Below are 22682 nucleotides of genomic sequence, written 5' to 3' on the forward strand. Positions count from 1 at the left end.
TTAGTTCGTTAGTACTCAAGTATGAATTGATATATTCTTCGTGACAGTCGTTTATTTCCTTTTTCTAATCGGTTATGAATTGATCTCTTCTTTCTGACAGCCATTTCTTTTCTTCTACAGCAATGGTCTCACAACCATTACAATGGTCTAAAGTGCCAGCTCGCTAATACCCAAGTATGGATTGATATCTTCTTCGTGACAGTCGTTTATTTCCTTTTTCTAATCGGTTATGAATTCATCTCTTCTTTCTGACAATCATTTCTTTTCTTCTACAGCAATAGTCTCACAACCATTACAATGGTCTAAAGTCCGAGCTCGCCAATATTTAAGTATGAATTGATATCTTCTTCGTGACAGTCGTTTATTTCATTTATCTACTCGGTTATAAATTGATCTCTTCTTTCTCACACTCATTTCTTTTCTTCTACAACAAGTTGTGACCTCAATGTCTCAGGCTTTAAATGCTAAATTAGCAAGTAGTCAACAGAACCGCTCGACTGATGGAGAGACGTCTAGTGGGTCAGTTCGCGTCAGCCAGGATTTGGCGCTTTAGATTCTTCGCCAGCTTGCCACATAAAACCACAACGATCCACGGGGACCCTAGCTTTTATCGCTGATTTGACAGCAAGGTTTAACAGATCCAACTAACTCTTCTTGTTCCGTGCTACCCCAGTTTTAAGGCTCGTGGATTAAATGTTTATCGGACTGCTTTATACACCAGACAAACCAACGAGTACGATCCACTCTCTTTGTCAGACTATCCATATGCTGCTTGATCAGTAGCATATCCAAGAATAATAAAACAAATGTTACGAAATTTTGATCTAGACTTATAAAAATGATTGTAATGTTACGAAATTTTGAACAAGATTTATAAAATTGATTGTACAAGTTATTATCTCAAGTAGTTTTTAAGATGAACTCAAACGTAAACAATATATTTAGTGATAAAATGTAGTTTTTCTTTGTTAAGATATTGACATTATCAATAATCATACGAATATTATTCTTCTATCATCATATCTTCATGAATTTCAGATTTTTATAATTATTTTGACCGTTCAACCTCATCGTTCTCAATAGATATAACAAACCATATCTTTATGATTAGTGTTCGCTCAGTCCGTGCATACATTAATCAGATTTTTAGTAAGCTATTTTACGAACCATGAAATCCAATTGATGACATTCTCTATCTATGTCACCCTCTTCGCGTTGCATACTCGTGGATACGAAAGTAGCGTTAATCTTTATCTTCTATAAAATCAAAAATAGTTAAATATTCTTAGGATATTTGTTTTATCACAAAAATATTAACCACTCATAAAAGAAAACATGCGTTTGGATATCTCAGGTTGATGAGAAAGATTTTCATAATTTTTGAATTATTTTTATTTTCATAATTTTTGAAGAGTGTGTACAAACCGGATCACCAACCAACTGGAATGTATTTATGTAACCTGAAATAAAATGTATTTAAGGCTCGTGGATCTAATGCTTATCCGGCTGCTTCATAAACCAGGCACACCAACAAGTATGATCCACTCTCTCCGTCACACTATCCATATGCTGCTTGATCAGTAGCATATCAAAGTTTCATCGGCAAGCATGTGACGAGCTCAGTCTTACTCTACCTACTTGATAACCTAAATACTATTCTGATCAGCAAACATTGCAACTATTTTTTTTTATCATACCTAAAGATGTAGCCTTGAATGGATGTGGTTTTTCAAATATTTTTTGGTTTTAGATTTTTCAAAAATCCATTTTTTAACCATTCAAGATTTTATGAAAAATAGTTTTTCTAAAAAATAGGAAATATAGATTCTTTAAGATTTTACTAATTTCTTAACAAAATCCAAAATCCCACCTCAATGAGTTTTTGACATTTCCTTTACAAAACATTTGTTTTTTAATTTATTTATTTATTTTTAAATTTATTTTGCAAAATCTATAAACCAAAATCAAAAAAATATTGCAAGATTTTTTTTTATCATAGGCAAGTTATAGTTATACAACAGATATATGTAACCATAAATAAATATAGAAAATCAGACTATATTCTCACTTTCTTCTTCATGTAGGAGAGAGTTGAAAGGAACTAGAATTTTTGACCAAGCATAGAGGTAAAGGAGCATGAATTCAGTGAAAACCATATCCTAGAAACTTAACCTGGAGAACTAAACAACACATCTTTAAGTAGTAGAACCAATATGGCACGCATGCCATTCTCACATTTGGAGATGCTTTTAATTTCGTTTCACTGATACACCGCCAAAAAACAAATATGGGAACAGGTGTCTGATTTCTGGAAATCCATAAAAGTAAATAATCATACTGAATAAAAAGACTAAACATCCTACTAGAAAGCAATGCAACAGAACAGTGCTAATTAAGAAATCCTTAATTATAGTGTTGTGCTATATATGTCCTCTAATACATTGATCATGGTCAAACTTTTTCTACACTTGCGAAGGTTACTCAGTATTCTTTAGCTAGCAGCTTGAGAGGTTATTGTAAGTTGTAATAGTTCTCTTTTTATTTTTGAATGAAACCCTTCGTAACGGTTTTGCTGCTAAAATAAGTGACATCATCTCAAAAATCATTAATAATGAAATGGCCTTTCTTGGGTAATATAATCTAATCTAATATATGACTCTCTCTACTAGGCCCAAATAGTATAATAATACTATTCTCTTTCGAAGAAAAGACCTAACTAAAAAGAATGGCGCCGAAAAAAATAAGAATGGCGCTGGCAGAGAAATTACCATCGTACCTGGTCAAAGAGATACTTTGTCGATTGACAACGAAATCTCTTGCTCGATTCAGAGCCGTAAGCAAGACATGGAACGCGTTTTGGGGAGACAAGAGTTTCTTGGAAAAGTGCTTGGCTCGTACGCTACCTCAATTCATCGTATGGACCAATTACCATATTTGTTCAGTAGGCATCGACGACGACGATGATGGCCCGAGACTTGAGCTACGTGATATAACTTTAGACATTTCAATACAAGCCAGCTTAGTTCATTGTGATGGGTTTCTGTTATCTAGTATTTGGAAGAAAGGTTTTGAGGTTTGGAACCCTTGCTTAAGAAGACGAAAGAGATTTGTAGAGAATCACGAGTTCAGGTTTTGTGGCCTAGGGTACGATAATAGTAGACCCGAAACAACAAGTTACAAGATTTTTGGGTATGATTTTTATTTCGATACTAGTGGCCAACTCTACCAAAACGTTGCCATCTACGATTGCAAGTCTGATGCGTTCAAGATTATTAGTAATGCCCCTTGCGAACAAGATTTGGGTGTGCCGCAGTTAGATACTATCGTGTGTCTCAATGGTAATTTATACTGGATTGCTTATCATTCAGTGGCTCGTCAGTATTTCATCCGAAGTTTTGATTTTTCCAAGGAGATGTTCAAGACCTTTTGTCTTCTACCTCATAGCCAACAACAACAGCAAGAAGACTTTGGCTATACTCAAGTCCTTGCTGTATTCAGGGGAGATCGGTTTTCAGTGTTAAGGAGGCTGTGGCGTGGATGCGTTTCATGACTGTGTCAATGCCAGACTTCCCCAGGTTACAACACAAATGTCTTGACTCTCAGCCAAGTTACTTTGTTGATAATGAAAAGAGGCTGTTTGTGTGTACTTGTGATGAAACTGGGCATGCCTGTATCTACATTGTGAAGGGAGATGTGTTCAGGAAGATTCCAGTAGATTCTATGGTTGATCTTTGGCCTTCTCACCTCATCTATATCCCTAGTTTCATCCCCATTTCTTTCGAACTACCAGTATCGCATGTTTAATTTTATTCTGTTTTTTTTTTCTAGCTCTTGTTTGTGTAGTTTCTAGTTAATCAAAAACCACACGAAATAAAAAATAATTGTTTAGATTTAAGTCGTTCAACTCCTATGTATCTCTTTTTATTGATTCATCTCTCTCTCCTACAAATATATTATGGACTGATTCAACTCTTCTAACGTATGATTATGAAACTGAGAGTCTGGTCTCTGTTGGTAGCCTCTCGCTTTGGATCCGGACCATCTGATTTGAGCATCTAATGATTTGAGAATACTCGTGATGGTAAGGTTCTCTGGTGTGCTTGATTCTGCTGTTCCATATTTTTTTTGTGATAAAGATAGATTTTTGCTCCTTGAGATCAATAGAATGCTGCGCGCTGGAGGAGATTTTGCTTGGGCTGCACACCCTGTTTATAAGCATGAACTCGCTCTGGAAGAACAATGGACAGGTAACATCCTTTTAATCTGCTTTGAGTAGGCCTATTCAGGCGTGAATAAGATTCTTTGTTCTTTATGATTTGTTTGGAGTTAGTGATCACGGTACATATCTTTATTATGGAAAGTTGGAATAACATATTGTCTCTGTGGGTATAGGGAAAGTTTTTTTGTCTTCATTTGCTACTTTGATTTTTTAGCCAATATGTCTACTCTTTTAATCTCACATTTTATTTTCCAGAGATGTTGAATCTTACTACTAGCCTTTGCAGGAAACTGGTAAAGAAGGAAGGATACGTTGCTCTCTGGAACAGAAGCCTTTCAACAACAATTGTTATATATAAGTCGTGAGGCTGGAACCAATCCTCCTCTTTGTGATGAATCTGATGACCGCGACAATGTTTGGTACAGCTGCTAAACGTGCTGTCTTTCTTTCATTGTGATGCCAGGACAAATCTTGCTACCTTTATGTTCTTTATGATGCCAAAGTTGCTAAACATCAAGTTTTTTCAAGTAAAATTTGTTTGATTGCATCTAGTCTGTCTATTAACTTGGTCTGTGTCTGTGGTGCAAAAGATCACACTTTCTAAGTCTCACGTTGTTTTGTTCTTTCTAAATCCTACATTGCTAGGAAAGAACTATTCAAGGCAGAGTCCAAGTTCTGGAATGAAATTATTGTCCGCGCCTTACAATGGAAACCTTAAAACAGAAAAAAAAGATGAGAGCTGGCTTTGGCGGGTATGAAATAATATTCTTTGGTTATTACTCTGTGTGATGCTATAATCACTCAGTATCTTAGCTTACCTCTCTTTACTTAATTTCTTTGGCTTTAAAAGAGTTGCAGCTGCACTAAATGATCATAAACTCGATTGCTTGGTTTTTAAGTGTGGTTCCTGTCAGCGGGTCTAACACATTGCCCGTCATTTATGACTGTAGATTATCAGGAGTTATTAGGAGTGATGCACGATTGGTACTGCTTTTCTCCTTACATTTTTATCATCTAAAAAACATAGAATCATGATTCCTATTGTTGATTTCGTGGAATTTAGAATCCTTAAAGAGACTCTTCTTGTTCGTTTCCTGCTCATGGTTTATTTAAGCACAGATCCTCATCTGTTTATTTGTCTTAAGTTAACAGCTAATCTTTAGATTATGGCTCTGGATGTTTTAACAATTCTTGCGTTCACCACATGTGTGAACCATTTGATACATACACCCAAGGACATATGACTTCTTACATGCTTAAGGACTCTTTTTTGGTCGAGAAAAAGGTAAGAAGCATTATCTGTAACTCAATTTCAAACTGACTTATAACTGAGTATGTGGTCATTTGGTGCCCTATAATCGAACTTAACCATTTGTCTTTTGTGTCAATAATGGTTAACAATGCAATCAGATGTGATATGTCAACCATATTGCTAGAGATGGACCGGATATTAAGACCGGGTGGAAGAGCATACATTAGGGATTCAGTTTATGTTATGGGTTGGCATACTTGTCTATTTGTGACACATCTGAGGGAGGGTCCTCACGCAAGTTGCAGGATTCTAACGTGCGAGAAGTCTCCCATGAGAGACTGATTACCAGACAAGTTACTGCACTTAAAGTCCTTTTAGATTCATCTCTCCGTCCCACAAATATTATTTGGATTCATCCCACAAATAATATGTTAATCCTTCTCATTGGATATTCATTGTTTTGTTGTGTGACGTAATTTTACTTGTAAGATTTCGGAATAAGTCACGTCAATACACAGTCTTATACAATGAATATAGATGTCCAGAGAGTGTTTTCACTTGTTTTGAAAATAAGGGAAAGCATTATAAATCAGAGCCTCGAGGGGGCATTATTTTTTTAATTAGAAAATGAAAGACTGAAGTTGGATTATACGAATTTGGATCGAAGTTTGTCAGCAAGGAGGCGATGCTCCACTCGAATCTTACATAAATGTTCTTCCAATACGTCTACTTGGTCCTGGAGGAGTTCGTCATGAAAAGCTTCGAGTTGTGGAATATTAGCATCATCATCTGAAGAAAAAAGAAACTGATACATTTGTGACAAGTAACAACAACAACAACAAAAACAAGTGCGTTTTCTAGTGTTGTTTCTTACGTGGTGGAAGTTCTATCCCTCTGATTTCCATCAGTAAACTTACTACAGCAAAACCTGCATATATTATCAGACTATGAATATTTTTCACCGAAATTTTTTTTTAAAAAAACTAGTCACTATAGTCTTTTCTTTTCTATAAATACATATATTATATAGGATTTACTTACGGCGTGCAATTTTCATTCTGCGAAACTCTTCAGAACCCCTGTTGCTGATTAAGCAAGTGAAGACTTCTATATCCATCTCCTTAAAATCCTTCCATGTTTCAAGCCAAGAGTCGATGGCAGAAGCGTTTGATGTGGTCATACAAGGAGGGTCAACCCCGCAAGACTGTTTCAGTTGGATCTCTATCTCCTTCATCTCCCTGAGATTATTAAGACAATCATCGATTTTGTCCTTAACCTACGATATTCAGACACACACACACAAAAAAAAAACAGTCAACATCGTCTGAAACTGAATAAAGTAAGGATCAAACACACTACTTAGAGACAGAGTGATCATAGATGGACTCTTCTTACAGATTTGTCTAGAACTTTTACACGCTCACTCATTCTCTTGAGTGAAAAAATATAATGTCAGCGGCTGCTTGCAACTAATAAAAACTCTTTTTCTAATTTTCTCCCCTTTCTTTTTATATACGTCATACACGACATGACCTAGTGTCTTTCTTTGGGCCCAAAAAAAAAAACTTATTTTGACTGTTGCATGGATCTTAGCATCTTAAGATATCTTGATAAATAAGAAACAACAAAATATTAGAAACAAAACAATAGTATCTATAATCGTAACACTTATTATGATCCTAACAAGAACCCCTAAGAATCCTAACAAGAATTATGATCAAAGCTAATCAAAACCCATAACTCGAAAATTCAAGAAGATAATTAAGAATAAAATTAAAAAAAAGGATGAAGTAGTTTTGATATAATTAATTACTTGTCGCCTTTGATCTTGAACAAGTCTCAGCACATTGTCTATGAGCAACAGCCAAATCTTCTTTACACGAACACCCTAATTCAATGCACCTCCACCGCTCGTTTCCACTCCCAAATGACAAATACGACAATCTTTCTCCGGCGGCGCTGTTGCGCCATCATCATATATCTCCGAAGAAGGACTCATCACTGACGACACTTTCCTCGACTGATCTCCTTCGTATTCGTACGATCCTCCATTCGTCGAGTAGAAGTAAGAGTAGCATGACATCATTAAGAAAACAAGACAGTCGCATAAATCACAGTGTTGAGACATAGCCAAGGATCAACTGAATGAACATCTCAACTCTTAAAGAACATTTTACAGATCATCAAATTCATTCTGTAGCCGTCACTCCTCATTTTAGACAAATAAAATGAAGAAAAATCATATTGAAAGAACAACTCCTCGCCTCAAATTCGTATGAGTTCTCATGATACCAATTCACCATAGACTTAAACAGAGATGATGAACACTTGCTAAAGTTTGTTTACTGAAACTATGTATAACAGAGATCGAAGCAAACTTAGATTCTTGTAGAAAGAGTACCTTAAATTCACCAGTGCTACCCCCAAATTTTTTTTTCAAAAATCCTTCATAAACACAACGAATAGCAATTTAGAAACGAACAAGATATATCTTTAATCCAATAACTCATTCCCTTTTCAGTACCTGTAGGAATCTGACGTCTCTATTGTACTCACTCACCCTGTCACACAAGATGAAATCTTTCCCACTTTCAATATCACTTAACACCTGTTGCAATATATGAATACTCATTTCTCCGTGATCACAAAGAATCTCTTTGAAAGAACTTACATTTCTTTCTACAAATTAACCAAGGAAACAGGAAAACATATGTGTAATTTATCATAATCAACCTATCAGATGAGGAATCTCTGAAATTACATAACCGAGGCCTCGAGTCAGGGCAACATAATCACATTTCAAAATCTCTAGAAACGAGAAATACCTGAAGAGGGAGATCGACTTGAGAGAGAGAAGATCGGAAGATTGAGAGGCTTAAAACTTTAAAAGTGCAGAGAGAGCCTTCCAAACCTTCTGGCTCACACAGAGTCTTTCATTTACAAGTTGATTTCGAACCTTCTTACTCGTCCAGGATGTTTGACTTGTTTTGACTTTCGAATATCATATATATATATATATATATATATATATATATATATATATATATATATATATATATATTTAGAAAATAAAAAAAAAGACTGAAGTTGGATTAGTACAAATTTGGATCGAAGTTGATCAAGCAATAACGCAATGCTCCACTCAAATTTGGACCTTATTACGCCGTTAACCACTCTTCTTCTTAGTAGAGATGTCAATTGGTCTCTAAAACGATGGGTTGTCCAATCCAAATTTTGACTGGTTTTAGTCATTATCAAATTTAAAATGGTCAAATGGATCTAAAACCAATTTAGCCCATTGATATATGGTCCAAACTAATTTGGACGTGGACTGTCCAATAACCCTAAAAAATTAGGGTTTTTACAATTTGGGGGAAACTTTTTTTTCTTCATTTCTTCTCTCTTTCTCCTCTTTCTCTCTCAGCCTCTCAGGCGATAATCGATTCTAAGTTTCTCTCTCAGGCGATAATCAATTTCAAATCATCATTCATCTCGTCAATCGTCATCAAGCATCTCCTCTGCGGCTCTGCTTCTCGTGATCTGAAGCTTGGAGCTTCAATCAGATCTGAAGCTCTACTTTGCGAACTTTTGAAAAGGTAAATTTTGTGGGTTTACTCTAATTCGTAATTACTGGGTTTGTGGGTTTTACTCTAATTACTCTAATTACTGGGTTTGTGATGTTGATTTTGTTTTTTGTTCATGAATCATGATGTTTCATGTAACTAGATAACTCAAATTCGAGTCTCCTTGAGTTCATTGTTTCTGTTGGCATCATTGTCTCACGTTTATTTTTTTCATGTCCACAGATGGACAAATCACTGAGCTTGTGTGATGATAACTACATCGTGAGTGATACTGAATGGGATCAACATATGCTGGAAGAAGAAAACAATCTGGTGGAAGATGAAAACAATCCGGTGAAAGATGAAAACAATCCGGTGGAAGATGAATCTCTCATGGGTGAATCATCTCATGCTCAAGTGAAAAGAGGTAAACGTAGACATTCAAGGTGTTGGAAAAATTTCACTATAATTGGAGAGAAAGATAAAGATTTAGTATGGATTTATAACTTATTTATGGATTTAGTATGGATTTATAACTTATGTATGGATTTATAACTTATTTATGGATTTAGTATGAACTTTTGAGTGTTAATGATGAATTTATAAGTTTAATCTTAAGAATAAGTATTTGATGAGTTTATGTATAATCTGGACCCCATGGACAACCCAATTGGTCATGGTCCTATTTGGTTTAGACATATTTGGACATGGTTTTATTTGGGCTTAAACCATGAATGTCCAAAAAATGGAGGTGTCCAATTGGACAGACCCATTTGGACATGGTCAGCCCAATTGACATCCCTACTCGTTAGTGACAAAACGACATCGTTTTGATGAAAATTTTAATTCGAGAAAATGTCATTTGAACCATAAACTTTTAAATTAAAGTTATTTAAACCATGAATTTTCAAATCTGGATCATTTAAACCATGGATTTAGTGATATTTTTTAGACATCAAAAGTACATTGCTCATATATGATTCTGATTCTTTTTGTTCGAACTTATTTGATTAGGTGTTGTTTGTTTACTAAAATGTGTTTGGTATTGTTGTTGTAGAAGAGCCAGACGATGAGTCAAAACTCTGTCTTTGATCCTACCCTTCAAGAAATTATTAAAGAGATTAGACCTACGCGAGCAGATTGGGATGCGAGGATCCAAGTGATTAATCGGTTGTGTGGCGTCGTACAATATGTAGACTGTTTAAGAGGTGAGGTGTTGATGCACACTTTTATGCTTCTTCTAATTTATATCATTTTTCATGGGTATCTGTGTGATTATTGTGATAATGGGAAATGAAAATGAGATAGTTAGAGCTTTCAGTTAAGGTAATCTCATTCACTATTGTGATAATGGGAAATGAAAATGAGATAGCTAAATTTGTTCAATGCTGTTAATCTTTCCCATTCACTATTCTTGTTATGTAACCAAAATGATTTCATCTGATACTTTGACATATACTAGAATGAAACTCTCCCATATTTATCTGCTTCTGGTATACATTGTTAGGTGCTACTGTTCAACCATTTGGATCATTTGTGTCAAATCTCTTCACACAATGGGGAGACTTAGATATCTTTGTTGACCTATACAGCAGTTCTTCCATCAATAAAAAGAGCCGAACGCAGAAGTAGATTTTAGTTTACAAGTTTTGAAGTAGATTTTAGTTTTAGTTTTTCTAAAAATCTAATTTATTGTCATTCAAGATTTTATAAAATTGGTTTCCCTAAAAAATAGGAAATCTAGTTTTTGGGAGATTTTATAAGAAAAACCAAAAACCATCTTTTAGTAGTTTTTGTAATCGTGAGTGTTATTCTTTCATTTTGAATTTTTATTATTATTTTAAAAAATGTTTTAAACTTTTTAGCAAAAACCAAAAACCAAATATTTAGAAACCAAAAACTAAAATCTAAAAACCAAAAGCTAAAAAAACCAATTTTAAAAACTCATTCCATTCATGGCCTTAAAAAATGTTTTTTCAATTGAGCATGCATGTTTGATTTTCCAAAAAAAAAAAATCTACAAAATTAAGAGAAGCTAAAATCATTTTTCTTCTTCATAATTGTATGCAATTTGCATAATTAAAATATATTCGAACTCACGGTCACAGAAATTGAATGGACTTACAAAAAACAAAATTTTGAACTATGACTTATAAAAAAAAAGATTGTAATGTTGTACAAGTTATTTATCTGAAGTAGTTTCTAGTTAAGATCATAAACTCAAATGTATACCCATATATTTAGTGATAATGTAAATTTTCTTAATTAAGATATTGACATTACCAAACAATCAAACATATTTTCTTAATTCTTCTATAATTAATATTTTCATGCATTTCATACTTCTATAATCATTTTGACTATATCATCTCGACGGTCTCCCAATATAAATAATGGACCAAATTTTTGTGATTAGCGCTTGCTTACTCCACATTCATTAAACAACAACTTCTCCAATGAGCAATGAGAAGAATTAATCCAGACTCACTATATCAAAAGCAAATTATAGCATCATTGCATAAGGTAATGTGTTAATTTTGAAACTAAATTTTATTGGGTGTTCTTACTAAGAGGTTGACATTATTCTGATTCCAGGTGATAGTGTTACAGGGGGAGGAAATTAAATAACTGAGAAGTGATATGAAGAAACAAGATCAGAAGATAGAAATTAGTCAAATTACTCTGTAGGACAATGATGGATGTAGAAAATTATTTACTATGGGGCACATTGATTTTTTTTTTCTCAAAAAATATCACACCTATCAAAATATAAATATTATAATTAAATATATTGTTCATCAATACATATAAATTGCTCGTGTATAATTTATACAGATTTATAATTTTGTAGTTCAAGTCCATACAAAATAATCATTTTTGCAAATATTTCATAAAATTTTAATCATTTAATGAAGAAATGTAAAAATATATTAAAAACTGACTAGTGAGGAAATAAGTTGGAACTTGAAATTAAATGAAGAAATTATCAAATTGGTTTTTATGGTGACGTATTTAGTAATAAATTATGGTTCATGGTGGGAAAAAAAAAGACAATAGGGAACTCACAAGGCTTGGGTATAGAGGCATATAATGTGGAAGAACGTATAACCAATACTGCTACGGTATAATAAGTAATAACTAAATTGTTCTATATACTAAACAATATAGGAAAAAAAATTCAGACTAGAATTTGTTTCATTTTTCTTTAATACTATATTTGGTGAGTGTTATGTTATGTGTTATTGTTGTTGTTGCCCCCTACAGCTTTAAGCATATTTTAAAGTAGAGTGTATAGATTTGATTGCAAAGACTCATCAATATATATGTTTTGGGGGTTCAAGAAGAAGAGGAAACGTGGAAATGAAAGATCCATGATATAAAGAACCCAAAAACCATACAAGCTAACACTAAATTCACCACTCTCTGTGGCTGCCACCTATTCTCCACCGCCCCAGTGTCCTCGCTGTTTCGCAACTCTCTCTCTTCCATCGTTGTTGACCCAACCATTTCGTTCGCACCGCCCACGTTTCGGGCTACCGATTGGCAAATCTCGCATACTCTGTTTCAATAAACATATATATGTTGTATCTTGTATGTTAATTTTCTATAAAGTAAACAAAACTCTTGGGGTGCATAATTAGCAACTAACTCACAAAAACTTACGTGCTTAAATTAATGGCTCATAATTCTTTACCAAATAAGAGAACAAATGAAGGTATTTTAACCGTGAATTTTGAGTGGTGTTTACCTACAACCAAGTTAAAAATACATTGAAAAAAAGAAGAAAACATTTTAAGTTAATACCTCTAGCTAAAGAACTTACGCTTCACATATGCCAAAATTTTCAAAAGTTTGACAAATTTCTTAAATCGAAAATTAATTATTAGAGAATAAGTCAATAAAATTATACACAAAAATAAGATAACGAAAACGTCCTAAAAAAAAAACAAGAACTCCTAAGAATCCTAACAAGAATTATGATCAAAGTTAATCAAAACCCATAACTCGAAAATTCGAGAAAATAATTAAAAATAAAGTAGGTTTAATATAATTACTTGTCGCCTTTGATCTTGAACCAAGTCTCAGCGCATTGTCTATGAGCAACAGCCAAATCTTCTTTACACGAACACCCTAACTCAATCGCACCTCCACCGCTCGTTTCCACTCCCAAATGACATATACGACAATCTTTCTCCGGTGGCGCCGTCGCATCATTATCATCACCATCGTCTATCTCCGAAGAAGAACTCATCACGGACGACACTTTCCTCGACTGATCTCCTTCGTATTCGTACGATCCTCCAGTCGTCGAATAGAAGTAAGAGTAGCATGACGTCACGTCTTCCCCGTCTGAATAATAAACGCTGGCGTCACTTCCGTCCAATGACCTCCGGTGGTGATATCCAAAAGCTCCCCCTTGTTCTAAATCGATGTCTGTCATTGTGTTTTTTTTGGTCTACAGTCAATACAAAACTGAAGAAGGAATTTAAAGAAGTGGGGGTTTTTGTGGATTTGGTGATATCTAACCAACAAAAGAAGATTATATTATTTACTGAGAAGTAAGAGATTGTAGGAGGAGTGAGTAATAGTAGTGGTGGAGCAGAGGAGTAAGCTAAAGAAACATAAGTGAAAGTGAAAACTATGACTATAAATTAAGGAAGAAGATATTAAATAGTTAAAAGCAAAGAGAAAAAGAAAAGAGAACCCCAACTGTTTATCTCTCATGAGCAGCTTGTACCAAATTTAAGGGATTTGTTTGTTACGAGTTAGAGATTCTTCTATACGTTCGACGGTATTACAACGTTTAAGCGTCTCGATTACACCCGTATCCAACGGTTCATATTGCGTGATCGTCGTAATTTGTATAACGAGAAATTACATAAGTTTATGGAAAACCCGATTCGGTCCTTGAAAGAAGAATAAAAATAGAAATCGTATAGGGGTAGTTATGTCATTACATTGTGAAGTTTCTTGTTTTGGATACACTTTTGACTCATTCCCGCCTCCGATCGATTTAATCACGGCCATTTTTTTTTTTTTTGTTGTTGTCTTTTGATTTTTCATCGATGGTACTATTGGCAAAATTTATGGTTTGAAAACTTTACGTACTCTCCGGTTTTGAGTCATCTTTTTGTAGGACTTTGTTGTCCTCTTTTTCTTGGAGTAACACCATAAATAACTCTAGATTTTGAATTGAACAGTTTCACCAATCTTGATTTACCATAACTTTTTTACCAAAGAAATGTTTGAAAATATTTACTCCGATGATGATCCTCTTATTCACGAAAATTATTAACGTGTTTTCAAGAAAGAAAAAAAAAACAAATGATCGTAGTCATTACTGTTTTGTAATTTTCCTCAACGCTCGTCGGCAACTTTAATGTCGATCTATTACGCCAAACACTTTTGAGAAACGAGATATGATGATGGCCTTTGCGTTTGTGTGTACACTATAAATATCATATGCATATATTTCCAAAAAATTTATATCACTCTCAGTTTCTATTGATTTTGTTTTTGGTCCTCATTCTCATCCTCAATAGACACTTCATCCACAAGTGGATTTGTCACAACATTATGAAGGCCATGCCACGAAGTTAAACGGTGGAGCTATGTTTATTTTACCAATAAAAAAGAGCTGTATAGTATTTGATTGATGTTACTAGCTTAGCTACCCAAGAAAACAGAGATACTATAAAACTTTTTTAGATTAAAATTTTATATTTTATGAGGAAGAAAGATATTTCAAACAAGCAAGGAATAACTATTTATTCGTAAAGCCATACAAATTAAAACTAAAAAGAAATAGGAATCTCATTTTCCACGTCAAAATGTTGAACCACCAAAGGAATAAAAGAAACAAAGAAACAAAAAGGGTAAAACGAATTTTGATGGCAAAAATAAAATAAATTAAGAAAACAACAGTTTATCAAATTGGTGGGTCTAGTTCTAATGACAAGACATACCTATTCTTTGTTTCATTTGAATCTTTATATTTGGAGTTTTCTTCTATCAAAATGACAAGATATTTTAAATAAATAAGTTCGTTATCTTTTCAAGAGAGGAGATGAGATATGTACTAACTCCTCCAATTCATGAAACTAAGCATGTTGAATATATGGGAACTAGTATAATCACCAAGCTCTAACGATTTGTTATTCATATTCATGTTCTAACAAACAACATCGATATATTTTCCTAGTAAATATGTTTGAATCCCTAAAAACATTCATTCAACACTTTATGAAATCTATAACTCTAAATGTGAAAAAAAAACTTTAGTGCATACATCTTGTAACTAGGACTCATGAAGGTTATGGATCACCTCGTGCGAGTGTTACTCATATATTCTGCCGGATCTGCCCAATTCCTTTTCTCTTTTTTGCTTTGACTCTTTATGTTTTGTTTGTTAATAAACATCGAAAAGGACAACACAAGTAGTTGCTCTGTCTCAACAGTTTCATGTTCAAAACTGGAAAAGTTGTTAAAACAAGACCAGAAACTGGAAATATTTGAATGATATGTGTTGTTCAACAGAAACATTTGGCTGGTGGCCCAAATTAGGTGGACAGAACAAAAAAGTGGAGAAGTACTCTTGGTTTGATTCAGATAGTTTTGGTGGTAAATCAAATAGAGACATGAATTGTAAAATAATAACAAGTTACTTCTACTTTTATGGATAGTCGTCATGTAGAGTATTGAGCTACCAAAACTAATCTAACTTAGAGGAAATAATTTATAGTTTACATAACTTACATTTAGAACTATCTAGGAGCTAACCAAAGGGCTACTACATTCTCACAATACATCCGGAAAAGATCTAAGTTGGAGCTCTCAAGACATATACATAAGCGTGGTTAGGTGGACATGGACACTCGAATCAGTCAATTGTGACTCTCTCTATGCAATTCTTGGCTGCATATAGAAGAAATTGTCATGTCAGGAAAAAAAGATACATGATTGAGATCTCTAGTATGGTTATATGATCACAGTGAGAATGGGCAATTACCAGGACTTAAGATTCGTAAGCATTTTGTTATAGACTTCACAGTAGTCATGGAGTCAGATCCTGCAAATTGAAACAGTAAGAGTTTATCACTGTGAACAGCTATGGCATTCTATATCTAATATATGAAGTGAAGACAGGACTCTAAACCCACCTTGTGTGTTCATGTCTTTCCCTTGTGTCATTTCTGTTACTGTTGATGTATACTCTGATACAACCTGGTCAGGCTCTAGATTCGTGTTTCTTGATTCAGGAGATGACCTGTGATTCAGAATTGGATCTAATAGGTAAATGGCAGAGCAGATAGTTAAAATTTTCAGACGGTATAGTAAGCCAAAGAGAAGAATATATACCCTGAAGCACTCTCTATGTGGAAATTAGATGGTTGTGGAAGGCAAGGGTCTAGCATTCCTTCACAACCAAGATCGAAATCAACTAGTAGCTCTGAAAATGAAAAGTCTTCACTGAGAAGATCTATGTTGGAAAAATCTATGTCAAACAAATCAGCTTCTGCTTCAGAGCCAGATGAGGAAGTTGAAACCATATCAGCAGTAACAGGTGCATCTAAGTGCATTGTGGCTTCAGTGTCATCGAAGTTGAGCCTTCCTTTCACATGATCTCTTTTACTCGACATTTTCAGATTAGACTTCACAGGCGAAAAAGAAGAAACCATATGGCTCCTTTCCACTGTATAAGAACCAATTTGTTTGAGAGGACTGACTGTGATTCTCTCCTTGGTAACAATTGTGCAGTTTGTAGGAGTAACTTCTTGCTGGGGACTGACAGACCTATCACTTTGATTAGATGCTTGCTTTTGCGGTGTCCTCGGACAAGCTGAACTGGTCGGAGGAGACAACATGTCTGATTTGTTAAACAAACACTTTGCCACACTTGGCATAAGATCAGACGACTTATTAGCTACACCGTTGTTCACAGGCATTTGTATTTCAGATGATGTTTGAAACGTCAAGTAATTAGCCACCACCTTATCAGCTTGTTGGAGCTTTTTCACCCCTGAATTAAGAAAAAAGAAGAGACAAAACAAGTTTAAGGATTATGAAGACTTAAAAGGTATCATCATCATCATCACATCAATGAAGTATATAAAAAGAATAAACTGCAGCAAAACTACCTTTCCTAGAAACAGAAGGAGCTCCAAGAGAAACCTCAGGACTCTTTCGCTTTTTGGTAGTAGACTGACTTAAACAAGGTGCAGTGAAACTCCCAACTCTTTTGTTTCCTGGTAATGATACTGGCATTATTACATTAGCTGTGTTGTACACAGTGCATCCTGTAAAACAAGAACATGTCATTAGCTCCACAAAAAAAACATCCAGATTCCAGAAACATCAGCCAATATACAAAATCTACCCATTAGCAAATTTGGTTACCAAGTCTGTAATCTATGTCATAACCAATGATATAACTAAAGTAGCAGCTCAAACAGCTTCAATATCAAAATCAGAGCTCAAGTAGCAATCAAGTTCAACACAAACTAAAGACAGTAATGATGATTCCAATTTAATTCCAGAATTAAACCAAAAGCAGCAAGTAATCTTCAATTTACCTGAAGAAGAGACACCAAAGTTGTTGTTCTGTTTAGAAGTCGAAGCAGCAACCACTTGGATATCCGCCGGAGGAGGAGGAGGAGGTGAAGCGACGGTGGAGTTATAAGCATTCATCACATCCTGCATCCCATTCAACAGATTCTGAACACGAGATTTCTCTTGATCCAGTTTCGATTTCTCCTGATCTATCATCATCTTCTCCTTCTTGAGAAGGATGTATTCGTTTAAAATCTCATTCAGAGGTAACAAACTGTTCGGAACCTAAACGAAATCGAAAAGAAAGAAAAAAAGAAAAAAACTGTAAGACTCACTCAACTAATAGATGAATCAAATTAGAGAAATTGAAAGATTAAATTATCGAGGTGGTGCTTACTTCGCGAACAGGAGAGTTAGAGATGAGAGAAGAAGCTTCAGATCTGAAAAGGGAACGGGTTTTTGAGAAGCGATTATCGCAAAGGTATCGATCGACGAGGAACGCGACTTGAATCGGAGTTACTTCACCGTTGCCTATTACACGCTCTGAAGCCTTGGATCTGTTTGATTTCGCCATTTCTCCGAAACGCTTAAAGATTGTGAATGCGAAGGAGAGTGAGAGAGAGATTAGAAGAAGAAGAAGAAGAAGAAGAAGGTGAAAAGGAGGAGGGAGCGGGAGATTTTGGAACGGTTTAATTCGATTTTGCCGGGAGATTTCTTGTGGCGGGTGAAGCTAAATTTTTTCTGTTATAAGGGCCAACAATTGGAAAAAAAACCATTTATGTTCACTGAACCGTTCGATTTTACTGTACTGGACCGTTCGGTTTGGGCTGGTTCGTTTGTAACTATTTTCCAATCGTTTGATTAAAAACCTAGTGAAATTAAATTAATCGGTCAATTTAATGTCAAAATTCCGGTCAGTTCCGGAGAAGTAGAAGAACATGTCATGTGTTCGAACCCACCTTGTGAGATTCATCAGTTTTTTTAAATATAAGGCTTTCTTTTGTGTGTGTTGTAGCCTGTAAAGCTCTTGCTGTGTGGCTTTCAAAGTATCACGGCCGGTTCTGCTGACAAGGGTAACTAAAGGCCTTAAAATGAGTCAAAAGTATTTATAGATTAGATCATATGCTTTGATGTTCCGAGTACGGTTACAATTCTTCTGTTAAGAATTGCATCAACCGAGCTTTGTTAAGTTTTTTTTGTTTATCTTTTAAAAGTCGCTAAATCATATTATTAAGCCATTATTATTCTCATGAATGTTCAGTTTTTTATCTTTCAAAAGTTGCTAAATATATTTACCCCATTATTCTTATGAATGCGTAGCAATTTAAGTCTGAAACTTATTTATAATTCAATCTTATGTCCAAAAATAATCGTACAAGGAGAAATCAAAACCCAAACCAAGATTAAGAACTAAAACAACGACATATCAACTGAATTAGGCTAAGACTAATAATCAGATCTCAGCGTTTTCTGTTTAGTGTCTGCAACTCTTGTTTAAGAGATTTTAAGATAGATAACGCAGTATTTTCAATTGACATCATCGATCTGACTCTAACAATCCAACTAAAACACAAACAAGGGATTTAAAAACAATTGGATCTCAGCTTTTTATTGTTTTTCTTCAAAATCCTTAAGAGGAGATTTGCAGAAAGATAACGCAGTATTTTAAACTAACAAATCATCGATCCAATCCTAAAACAAAATCAAACCAAATACAAAACACAATCCAAACATTGAATCATCATCATCAAAGACACAAAAACAAACCAAAAAAAAAAAAGAGCATCTCAGAAGTTGAAAACCCCATTTGTTTCTTCACTAGCAATCAAAGTGCAAGGATAACAATTTTTTCGTGGATTCATCACCGATGCTCACTCAACTACAACAATAAAAAAACCTAGAAATCCCAATAGAAAAACTAAGATCGAACTAGAAAAAAAAAAAATCAATCCACAAATAGCTTATAAATCAGAGACGAACGAAAGAGTAGGTCAAATCGCCGTACGAATTTCTCAGATTCAACGAAACTAGGTCGAGAACAATTTATATATAAGACGCCGAGAAAAAAAAAAAAAAAGGGAAAACAAAAAATAGCCCTACTCTTCTGTTTGGTAACAGATATATTACTAATTCTTAAACACGGAAAGGATACGCTATCCTTTAAAACGCTAACTGCGTGCCGTTTTCCAAAACATACGTGTCGTTTTTTTTAACCCACCGAGAAAGAAATAGTCTCTCAGCTTTGTCGTGGAACCAGAACCTCCACGTAACGAAATGTAAAATCTCTCAAGTCTGAACCACACAACACAGAAACGTGTCAAACTACTTCTGTAAAATTTAGTCATAGAGCAAGTTAGTAAACCATGACTCGTCTCTGATTTGAGTTATATCAAAAAAATTGTATCTTCTTCTATAAGTAAACTGAAATATTTTTATATACACAAACCTTATCAGATAAATGCTAACCACACGTTTGCCTTTAGTAACCGAAAGAACAAAACTGATAAATACTTCTTCTATGGGAATTGTTTCTGGTAAAACTTACATAATGGGTATGGTTTTTGGTAAAATCGTTGTCGAGACTCCCAAATACACGGTGACTAAATCCGGCGACGGTTACGAGATCCGTGAATATCCACCGGCGGTTGCGGCGGAGGTTACGTACGACGCGTCGGAGTTTAAAGGTGATAAAGACGGAGGCTTTCAGGTTCTGGCTAAGTACATAGGCGTATTTGGCAAACCGGAGAACGAGAAGCCGGAGACGATTGCTATGACTGCTCCGGTGATCACGAAGGAAGGTGAGAAGATTGCGATGACTGCTCCTGTGATCACCAAGGAGAGTGAGAAGATTGAGATGACTTCTCCGGTGGTGACTAAGGAGGAAGGTGGTGGAGGAGGAGGGAAGACGAAGATGGTTACGATGCAGTTTTTGTTGCCGTCTAAGTACACGAAGGCGGAGGAGGCGCCGCGTCCGACGGATGAGAGGGTTGTGATTAGGGAGGAAGGTGGGAGGAAGTACGGTGTGGTTAAGTTCAGTGGTACGACGTCGGAGAGTGTGGTTAGTGATAAGGTGAAGAAGCTTACGAGTGATCTTGAGAAAGATGGGTTTAAGATCACAGGCGATTTCGTTCTTGCTAGGTATAATCCTCCATGGACGTTACCACCGTTCAGGACCAATGAGGTCATGATTCCCGTTGAATGATATATGATCCAAAGTGTTGAGCTTTTGTTCTTAAAGAAGTTGTTGTTTCACTTTGTGCGTTTGTAGTTAAAAGAAGCATAACAATAATGTATACAATGTAACCTTTTGGTTTTGAATTTCCTTTAGAATGAGTGAATCAAACAAGAAACTGCTTAATCTTTAGCAAGGGACAAGAAGAACTTGCAGAAATGTTGTGGATTGAAAAATTTATTCAAAAAGTGGGTTTTGATCATATTAACCGGAGAAAAGCTTAAAGACAATGACAATTAAGTTAAAGAGCATGAGAGGAAGCCTCATGTAATGGCAGGCGTGGATGAGACCGATGATTTGGCCTTTGAGAGAGTTTCTTTTCCCAGTTTGGTGGAGCTCTGCAAGTGTCCATCCTTTGGGAGCTAGAAAACGGTCTTCGTTGAGGATAGCCAATGCATTTGCAAATAGCAACAATCCTTCCATCAGCGTCCAGAAGCCCATGATTATTCTGTGGAAAATGATTGAAAACAATCAGAAACTATGCATACAATTGTGATACTATATACAAGTAGTCATGTATGAGCAACTGCAGTGATTTTGAATATTTGGTGTTCTGAAAGATACAGAGAAGAAAGCCACACGAATGTAGCAGGAAAAATCTTTGAATCTAACACATTAATAATGAACAAGAACCAATTGCAATACTACTACTACTATAAAGCTCAACAGTGATCTCGGCAGGTCCTAGTTTTCATTGTTTGGTATCTTGAAATCTAAAACTATGTTTCTAGTGTTCCAATGTTGTCTAACGATTGCGCCCATTACCATCATACCAACTACCAAGTAACACAATCCTCAAGAGGGAAGTAGAATCACATAAAGCAACTCCAAAATAGCAAGAAAGCTAAGAAAACTTGACATGGTTATCTCATGGGAATAGGTTTAACATTGTGAAACCAATAACTAAAAAAAAACTGGATAATCATGTTCATTGTTCAATAGCTGAATCAAGCGAGATTGGAAGTTATCACAGTAGATTAACAAGACCTCATATCTAATACTTAGACCAAGAGAAATGTGAAAAACGCAATAAGAGGCTTTAAGCAAATGCCTACCCGAGTTAAGGAAGTTTAGCTCAAAGTCTTTGATAGAAACTCGTGAACCTAAGAATAACTGCAGAAAACGAATAAAACAGATTCCAATGATCATCAGTTTCACTTCCTTATAAGACAAATGATATTAGATGCAGAGTAATCCAAATCCTGTTCTAGATAAGAGAGAGGCTCACACAATCGTAAGTATAGTTTTCGATCGAAAGATCCAAGATTTCTAATAAATTCAATCGAACTGATTGATTGATCGATATCCCTAAAGATATAAACCCCAAATCTAGCAATTAGCTTAACCAGTATCGAGGAACGATTTCAAACCCAATAAAAAAGATCGAGTTTTTTTTTTGTCCCACCAAATGACTCATTGAAAGGCTCAATAAAATGAGCAGTTGAAGAGACAGAGAGAGAGATAGAGAGAAGTGGAGGAAGAAGGAGATTACTTACAGGTGAGATGAGATGAGATGAGTATTGGAGAAATCTTGTTGAAAAGACGAAGCTTGCGATCTGTTTCTAACTTGAACCATCAAATTCATCTCTCAATGAACCAAAAAAAAAAAAAAGCAGAACCGGGTTGACCCGGTACAACTCTATTCGGGTCAGAACCCGACCACATGGCTTCAGTGAAAAGAAAAAGTTTTTAAATACAGTCCTATTGGCTCTTACTTATCATGCTGACTAAATCCAGTCCTATTGGCAATCAACATAGAAGCTCTGAGAATCTTCTTATAACAACAATGAGATGAAAGAATACTGCTGTTGTACACAAATCATGCTGCTTTTTTGAAAGGAACAATCAAAAATCTCTATTGGGATT

At 35.1% G+C, this 22682-nt stretch overlaps 5 protein-coding genes, 1 long non-coding RNA gene, 3 other non-coding genes and 1 pseudogene across 12 annotated transcripts; 3 read left to right on the forward strand and 7 right to left on the reverse strand.

Annotated features, from left to right (window-relative positions):
- The first annotated feature begins 2746 nt into the window (after positions 1 to 2746).
- Positions 2747 to 3550, forward strand: LOC104784248 (putative F-box protein At3g44130 pseudogene; annotated as a pseudogene).
- A 2419-nt stretch (positions 3551 to 5969) lies between these two features.
- On the reverse strand, positions 5970 to 6948 carry LOC104782222 (uncharacterized). The gene is made up of 4 exons (XM_010507094.3): positions 6867 to 6948; positions 6513 to 6747; positions 6346 to 6399; positions 5970 to 6260 (listed from the first exon to the last, which is right to left on the reverse strand). Exons 1-4 carry the CDS (start codon positions 6897 to 6899, stop codon positions 6118 to 6120), a joined length of 465 nt encoding a protein of 154 aa, XP_010505396.1. The 5' UTR covers positions 6900 to 6948; the 3' UTR covers positions 5970 to 6117.
- A 1856-nt stretch (positions 6949 to 8804) lies between these two features.
- On the forward strand, positions 8805 to 10520 carry LOC104782223 (uncharacterized). The gene is made up of 3 exons (XR_766979.3): positions 8805 to 9067; positions 9278 to 9461; positions 10092 to 10520. It is a non-coding gene; the product is annotated as an uncharacterized LOC104782223 (long non-coding RNA).
- A 1789-nt stretch (positions 10521 to 12309) lies between these two features.
- On the reverse strand, positions 12310 to 13868 carry LOC147946268 (uncharacterized). Of its 2 annotated transcripts, XR_015597234.1 has the most exons (3): positions 13090 to 13808; positions 12698 to 12782; positions 12310 to 12593 (listed from the first exon to the last, which is right to left on the reverse strand). XR_015597234.1 is itself a non-coding variant. In XM_087510956.1 (2 exons), the coding sequence occupies exons 1-2, from the start codon at positions 13473 to 13475 to the stop codon at positions 12371 to 12373; spliced, it is 609 nt and encodes a 202-aa protein (XP_087367082.1). In that variant the 5' UTR covers positions 13476 to 13868; the 3' UTR covers positions 12310 to 12370. The 2 variants fall into 2 exon arrangements, 1 of the variants encoding a protein (XP_087367082.1); XM_087510956.1 differs by lacking the exon at positions 12698 to 12782 and having other exon boundaries at positions 13090 to 13868.
- Positions 13869 to 15616: 1748 nt separating this feature from the next.
- On the reverse strand, positions 15617 to 18295 carry LOC104782225 (uncharacterized). Its single transcript, XM_010507098.3, has 7 exons — positions 17982 to 18295; positions 17608 to 17869; positions 17173 to 17331; positions 16394 to 17054; positions 16195 to 16301; positions 16044 to 16103; positions 15617 to 15949 (listed from the first exon to the last, which is right to left on the reverse strand). The coding sequence occupies exons 1-7, from the start codon at positions 18156 to 18158 to the stop codon at positions 15915 to 15917; spliced, it is 1461 nt and encodes a 486-aa protein (XP_010505400.1). The 5' UTR covers positions 18159 to 18295; the 3' UTR covers positions 15617 to 15914.
- A 485-nt stretch (positions 18296 to 18780) lies between these two features.
- On the forward strand, positions 18781 to 20934 carry LOC104782227 (heme-binding-like protein At3g10130, chloroplastic). The gene has a single exon (XM_087510957.1). It carries the CDS (start codon positions 20043 to 20045, stop codon positions 20784 to 20786), a length of 744 nt encoding a protein of 247 aa, XP_087367083.1. The 5' UTR covers positions 18781 to 20042; the 3' UTR covers positions 20787 to 20934.
- On the reverse strand, positions 19037 to 19134 carry LOC147946269 (small nucleolar RNA snoR27). Its single transcript, XR_015597985.1, has one exon. It is a non-coding gene; the product is annotated as a small nucleolar RNA snoR27 (small nucleolar RNA).
- On the reverse strand, positions 19177 to 19275 carry LOC147946270 (small nucleolar RNA snoR27). The gene has a single exon (XR_015597984.1). It is a non-coding gene; the product is annotated as a small nucleolar RNA snoR27 (small nucleolar RNA).
- On the reverse strand, positions 19365 to 19458 carry LOC147946271 (small nucleolar RNA snoR26). Its single transcript, XR_015597986.1, has one exon. It is a non-coding gene; the product is annotated as a small nucleolar RNA snoR26 (small nucleolar RNA).
- Positions 20878 to 22446, reverse strand: LOC104782226 (protein transport protein yos1). Of its 3 annotated transcripts, none has more exons than XM_019244949.2 (3): positions 22313 to 22446; positions 21872 to 21929; positions 20878 to 21264 (listed from the first exon to the last, which is right to left on the reverse strand). In XM_019244949.2, exon 3 carries the CDS (start codon positions 21255 to 21257, stop codon positions 21021 to 21023), a length of 237 nt encoding a protein of 78 aa, XP_019100494.1. In that variant the 5' UTR covers positions 21258 to 21264; positions 21872 to 21929; positions 22313 to 22446; the 3' UTR covers positions 20878 to 21020. The 3 variants fall into 3 exon arrangements, with proteins under 3 accessions (XP_019100494.1, XP_019100495.1, XP_010505402.1); XM_019244950.2 differs by lacking the exon at positions 22313 to 22446 and adding an exon at positions 22045 to 22133; XM_010507100.3 differs by lacking the exon at positions 21872 to 21929 and having other exon boundaries at positions 22313 to 22439.
- Positions 22447 to 22682: the final 236 nt, after the last annotated feature.

Source organism: Camelina sativa, chromosome 4 (genome assembly GCF_030686135.1).
Source record: "Camelina sativa cultivar CO46 ecotype springtype chromosome 4, ASM3068613v1".
Taxonomy (NCBI): domain Eukaryota; kingdom Viridiplantae; phylum Streptophyta; class Magnoliopsida; order Brassicales; family Brassicaceae; genus Camelina; species Camelina sativa.

Bases quoted from the DNA above. Each gene is read 5' to 3' on its own strand.
- LOC104782222 (XM_010507094.3), bottom strand. From the start codon at position 6,899: ATGAGTGAGCGTGTAAAAGTTCTAGACAAATCT. The intron at 6,748-6,866 runs GTAAGAAGAGTC...TGAATATCGTAG, and splicing joins TAAAAGTTCTAGACAAATCT to GTTAAGGACAAAATCGATGA. The intron at 6,261-6,345 runs GTAAGAAACAAC...TTTTTTCTTCAG, and splicing joins AGGGATAGAACTTCCACCAC to ATGATGATGCTAATATTCCA.
- LOC147946268 (XM_087510956.1), bottom strand. From the start codon at position 13,475: ATGACAGACATCGATTTAGAACAAGGGGGAGCTTTTGGATATCACCAC. The intron at 12,594-13,089 runs GTAATTATATTA...TTATTGAAACAG, and splicing joins TTCAAGATCAAAGGCGACAA to AGTATGCGAGATTTGCCAAT.
- LOC104782225 (XM_010507098.3), bottom strand. From the start codon at position 18,158: ATGGCGAAATCAAACAGATCCAAGGCTTCAGAGCGTGTAATAGGCAAC. The intron at 17,055-17,172 runs GTAGTTTTGCTG...TTCTTAATTCAG, and splicing joins TCCTTCTGTTTCTAGGAAAG to GGGTGAAAAAGCTCCAACAA. The intron at 15,950-16,043 runs GTAATTGCCCAT...TTCTATATGCAG, and splicing joins CTTACGAATCTTAAGTCCTG to CCAAGAATTGCATAGAGAGA.
- LOC104782227 (XM_087510957.1), top strand. From the start codon at position 20,043: ATGCTAACCACACGTTTGCCTTTAGTAACCGAAAGAACAAAACTGATA.
- LOC104782226 (XM_010507100.3), bottom strand. From the start codon at position 22,401: ATGAATTTGATGGTTCAAGTTAGAAACAGATCGCAAGCTTCGTCTTTT. The intron at 21,265-22,312 runs GTAAGTAATCTC...CATTTTCCACAG, and splicing joins CATCTCATCTCATCTCACCT to AATAATCATGGGCTTCTGGA.